This window comes from Bos indicus, chromosome 2, assembly GCF_029378745.1.
Source record: "Bos indicus isolate NIAB-ARS_2022 breed Sahiwal x Tharparkar chromosome 2, NIAB-ARS_B.indTharparkar_mat_pri_1.0, whole genome shotgun sequence".
Lineage (NCBI taxonomy): Eukaryota > Metazoa > Chordata > Mammalia > Artiodactyla > Bovidae > Bos > Bos indicus.
In genome coordinates, this window is record NC_091761.1 from 79104039 (window position 1) to 79109548 (window position 5510).

Here is a 5510-nt window from a genome sequence, read left to right on the forward strand (position 1 = left end):
GCTGAAGTGCCTTTGTTCAGAACCCTGTCTGCCTGTGGATGGCAGAAGGAAGAAATTTACACAACCCCTTGCCTGAGGTTTGCCATTCTAGGAGACACTTGTAAGATTTTACTTTCTTTCCTCACCTCCCCGCATCTCTGATCCTTAAAAGAACCTGGCACACAGACCCCAACAAGATGGTTATTTGAAACACTAGTGTGCCAGCTTCACAGACAACCAGCTTTCTGAATAAAGTTGTCTTGTGCAGCCAGCAGAACAAGCTTGGACTCAGTAACGCCATAACTGGCTTTCACCTTACCCTGTGGAATTTACTTTTGTTCTGTAAAATGAATGTTGTTTCCAGGGGGACAGGGTATCAGCATTCTATGTGGAACTGCCAGGCAAGGTGGTAAGGGCACCAGAGGAAAACCCCAGAAGATGCTGCTTCTCCTGCTCAGCTGTCTCCTGCCCACCACCAATGGGAAGAACTGCCTCCAATGCTGGCAAGAGCTGCCTGCACTGATAGATTATGACCTGCAGATTCTTTGGGGCACTCCAGGGCCACCCGCAGAGCTCTCCCAAAGCCTCCATTCCCTATTCATGGACAATCAGTCTTCTCCTGAAAACTCGTACCTTGGTGAGGCACAGCCAGGAGACCCAGGGATCAGGGCTGACCCCTTTACCTGGCCCGGCGTCTTAATCCTCTAACTTTGTCCCAAACCCCATTCTCAGGTCAAGACCATTTGGAGGAAGCAGCAGGAACGTTATTCACTCACATAGATAAAGCCATTAAGAAGCTTCGAGATGGTGAGGAAGCTTAGCATCCTAGGGCCCCAGGGCTTGGGTTAACAAAACCTGATCCTCCAAGGCATTCCCTGAAGACCACTGGCATGTGGTGGGGCAGTGTTGTGAAGGGTGGGATTGGACACAACATCTATCTGTGTGCTGTACAGAATTTCTGTCTGAAAAAACTGGTTTGAATTCCTAATATTAAGAAAGTTAGGTTATTGATTCCACCTACGGAACAGACAGCGAAAACACGCCTTCCTTCCTGCTCCACCCAGATAAACCATCACTTTTGGAAGAAGTTCGTGTCCTGAAGCAGCAATTTTCCAAGGAGCTGGAGGATGTATCTGAGGGGCTGAAGGACAAGGGTGAGAGGTGGGGCTGGCCCCTGCTCATCACCCAGCCCTTCACTTCCCAGAGTCCTGATGAGACAGAGTCCAATCTGAAGCCCCCTTTGGGCCCTTCCCCTGCCCTTGCCTGGGGCACCTAACCACACTTTCTCGCAGCTGTGATTCCTGCTCACACCCCAGTCCCTCCCAGCTCTGTCTGCCTCCCCAGAAACTCAGTCTCTCTACCATTTCACCCTCCTGGGCAGCCTGCAATGAGTCCTGTGGTGAGTATTTTGGGGACCAGGTCTGGGTGAGGGGTGAGGGGCACCTGACTCGCTCTAAGGCTCCTACCCATTCTCTCTCATAGACATCCGCTCCACATTGGAGGTAATCAGTTGCACCACATGCCAGAAACACTTCCTTACCTGCCAAGACCCTGCTGTCTGCCCAGGTCAGTGGTCAACCAACCATCTTGGCCTCCAGCCTCCCCGCCTCCACTCCAGGTCCGTTGTTGTCTTTGCCTGGAATGTCTTCTTCCTCTGTCTACCCCTGATCCCTTTGTGCTGCCCATCCTCCCTGGGGAACTCCCAGGATGTCTGGATTCCACATGTCCAGCTTCAGAGCCATAGAGCCATCTGCCTCTAGGCCATGTTCTCAGGGGGCCTGTCAGGTCCCTAAAGTCAACATGCCTGGGGACATGTCCAAATCCATCTCAACTCCCCCAGATCTACTCTTCCTTCAGGCCCCCTCTCAGCAAATGTCTCACTCAAGTCCTCAACCTCCTAAACCAGGAGTCTCCCTCCCTTACTCAGAGTATGTAGTCACCAGGTCTTGCTAAAGAATTCTTCAACATGTTACCATATGATCCTTCCAACCTCCTCTTCTCAGACAGCCTCACCTCTTACCTGGATTTTGGCAGAATTTCCTAACTGGCCTCCCTGCCTCTCCTGGTCACCTCTCACTCAGCAATCAAAGAACTCTCTCTCTCAAGGAGCCAATCTACCTATGACACTCCCTGTTATAACTTTCAGTAGCTCCCAGTGGCCCCCAGATAAAGCACACCCACCTAGGGAGGCCCTGCTTGCCTGTACCCTCCCCTGTCTTCCCAGACACACAGAGCTGCTGACACGCTGGACAGACAACTTCATGCTTCTGACCTTGAACACTCTGTGTCCTCTGCCTGGAACACAGTTTGGCTCCTTGACCATCTGAACTGAACTACTAGTCTTTCAAAGTCCAGTTCAGAATTCCTGTTTCTTAAGAAGCTTTTCATGACTAGCTCTGAGCTAGTCAACCCAGAGCTCATTGACCCTCCCAGTGATCGTTCAGCCCGTGCCCTGCCCTGCTCTGCTCCCCTGGGACACCACAGCAGACTCTTTGGTTTCTCTCCCTCCTGAAGATCAGGGACCCTGTTTCACTCATCTCTAGATGTAGGTGGGCATACAATAGGTGCTCAGTGTCTACAAACAGATGACCGAGTGGGTGAATAAAAGAAGGAAAGAATGCAGCCTCCTCTTGGAGCTGAGATGGCCCTGTCTGCTCCCTAATCACTGGCTCTCCCTTTCCCCCTCTCCCAGGAGCATGGACTGGGAAGAACTTCAGGTGGGCTATGGGCATCGGCATCGCTCTGCCCCTGGCGACCCTAGCTGGAGGTGGGTGAGTGCCTGCTGCAAGCCCCATGTCCCCAAGGAAGGCACGCCTACAGCTTGACTGACCCATCTCCACCCTGTTTCCTGGCCCAGATGTTACATTTTCTGGCTCAAGAAGAAGAAAAAGAAGGAGGAGGAGGAGGCACAAAAGGTCCTGGGACATCCAGGATCCCCGAGGAGGGAAAGCTGTGTCTGCTTGGGGATAGCAAGTCTAGAGGCCCCAAGTCTGGTTCCCTGGGCCTGGTTTCCAAAGGAGTGTAGGATCGAGGGCTGGGACTCAGGAGAGCCACCATCAGCCCCCAGTGTGAGCAGACCCATCCAGGGCCAGGCGCCCGGGACAGAGCAAGAGCAAAGCCCTCAATCTCCAACTGACCCACAAAGTGCTCCCTGCCCATAGCTGTCATCATCCCTCTGCAGCACCCACCTTTACCCTTCACCACCCTGCTACCTGACTGCACAGACTCCCAACAATCCCCCTGGTCCTCTGCTCCTGGTTGGGTTTGGCCAGCTGGAGGTCAGAGGCAGAAGCAGGCCTGCTTCTCCTCTCTTGGCAGGGACCAGCTGGCCACTTGTCATCTTCAACTGAACAAAGGTCCCAGCTGCTGTCAGGAAGCTCTCTTACCTCTGGGTTTTGGTAACTCTACCTGTCCCGACCCCTCTACCTGGGGTAGTAACAGCTCTGAAGTTCTGAGGCCCAGGAAACTGCATTCTCTCTTGAGGTTTCTCTACACCCATGCTTTGTAAATGTCTTTTATTAAAACACCCTCCTCGTACTCTGATGCCCTGTGCCATCCGCTTCCTGCTGGACCCTGCATGGATGCAGCCGGCACTATGATCCTCCCCACATGGGCCCACAAGGACTGTCCATGTCCTCAACCTTTTCCCACCAGCCCAAAACCCTTCCCTCTCAGAAAGATCTCTCTCCTAGTCCCAGAAGTGGTAACCACAGGATCACACTAACCCGTCCTGATTTCAACACCAGAGTTGAGGGCAGCAATGGCCTGGGCCCCGTAAGGCGTTCCCATGTCTGGGTATGGAAAGCATGAAGTGCAAGTGTTAGTTGCTCAGTCACATCCGACTCTTTGCAACCTCATGGTCTGTAGCCGGCCAGGCTCTTTGGTCCATGGGTGTGGAAGAGAGGAGGTAAGAGGCCAGTAGGAGGCCCCAGCAAGAGTAGGGACTAGCAGAAGAACCCCAGAAAACAGGTTCCAAGTCACATCAGTAGAAGACCTCACCTGGGAACACCCAAGTTGCCAGAGGATCACAGGTGCTGCCAACAGTGAACTTTACTTGAGACCCTGAGGCACAGCTCTGCCCTTTCCCCTCAACACTGTGCCCCTTCCCACTAATCCCCCAGCCTCTCAGTTTTGGTTCAGGCTCTCGCTGGAGACTGAATGGGAGGCCACACCCAGATCTAGGACCCTGGTCTGCAGGTTGGCTCACAGGAGTGAAAGGAAGCAGGTCTTAGACCAGAGCTATGGATAGGCAGCCCAGAACCTGGACTCAAATCCTGACTCTAATGTTGAGGTTCTGGTTTCCCCTCTCTGCATTTGTTTCCCCTCTGAGCACAGAGCAGGAGATGCAATGTTCTAGCCAGGCTGGTATGCCCACTGGGTTCATAACTGCCATCCCATATTTGCTCAGGCTGTGGGTCCAAAATCAATGCCTCATCCCCTTCCCCTTCTACAGTCCACTGAACTCCTGCTGGCGCCCATGGCCCATCTCCTAAAACAGGGTCTCTTCTCCCCTTTGGTTCTACTGGTGTTCCCTCCTAAGAGCTGGCAGCCAGGCTGGAAGTAGGCTGACTTCAGCATCACCATCCAGCAGTAAGACTCACTGGGCGGGGGCAGGGAGGAGAATGCAAGAGACCAAGGTGAGACATAAACAGAACAGAACGTAAACAGCAGTCTGGGCGGGAAGCACCATGGCCAAGGGCAGCTGTGGGTACCCAGCTGCAGGCATCTCCAGCTCACCACACCAGGAATCCAGGAAGGCCTCCTGGAGGTGGTGTCTTCAACTGCGAGAGGCCCGGGAAGATGGAAGGGAGGGAGGAGTGTTTTCACTGAGGATCCAGCATTACAGAGAGGAGGTACAGAAGACCTTGAAAGAGTTCAAGAGCCCCAAGAAACGTGGCTGGAGGGAGAGGCCCAGATAAGAGGCTGGTGACAGGGAGGATAACAGGGAATCCCAAGCCCATGTGGGTCCAAAGCAAGCCTGAGAAAAAACCCACGTGGGACTCCTGGCACAGTAGGCAGGTAGGGCAGGCTGGGGGAGAGGCAGCAGAGGGTTTTGTCAGAAGCAGACCGAAGTCCCCAGGGGGGAAGAGTCCGTAGACGTAAGATGTTGGGAAAAGCGTACGATCAGGACCTACTCGTAGCCATTCTGAATGACTGGGCAGAGCCCCAGTTGCTGTCATGGAACTCCAGGGATCTGTGGTTCTCTGCATGTCTGTGAAAGCCGGTTGCCACCTAGGACATAGAAAAAGTCAAACTCCCTTGGCTGTGATTTGTTTTCCTATTTGTATTTAAATTGGGACTTAGACTACTACCTCAAATGAATCAGAGCAACTGTTTTCTGGTGCCTGCAGTAAAAGCAGGAAACCCTGGTATAATTTATATGAAGTACGAGTTTGTGTGTTTGTATGCATATACCTCTTATCAACAGATTTTTTATTATTTGTGGGCATATTTGCATGAAAACTAGATATACTGCTTTCTGCTGGAGTAGAAACATTAAGGACTTTTGGGTCAGGCAAATGTTGACCAAA

The 5510-nt window shown here is 52.6% G+C and overlaps 1 protein-coding gene across 11 annotated transcripts; it reads left to right on the forward strand.

The window, feature by feature from the left end:
* The first annotated feature begins 381 nt into the window (after positions 1 to 381).
* TEX51 (testis expressed 51) lies at positions 382 to 5279 on the forward strand. Of its 11 annotated transcripts, none has more exons than XM_070769296.1 (8): positions 382 to 616; positions 712 to 786; positions 1044 to 1140; positions 1272 to 1378; positions 1462 to 1545; positions 2672 to 2746; positions 2837 to 2894; positions 3298 to 5279. In XM_070769296.1, the coding sequence occupies exons 1-8, from the start codon at positions 418 to 420 to the stop codon at positions 3485 to 3487; spliced, it is 885 nt and encodes a 294-aa protein (XP_070625397.1). In that variant the 5' UTR covers positions 382 to 417; the 3' UTR covers positions 3488 to 5279. The 11 variants fall into 11 exon arrangements, with proteins under 11 accessions (XP_070625397.1, XP_070625427.1, XP_070625442.1 ...); XM_070769326.1 differs by having other exon boundaries at positions 1462 to 1597; positions 3298 to 3498; XM_070769341.1 differs by having other exon boundaries at positions 2672 to 2750; positions 3298 to 3498.
* The last annotated feature ends 231 nt before the right edge of the window (positions 5280 to 5510 follow it).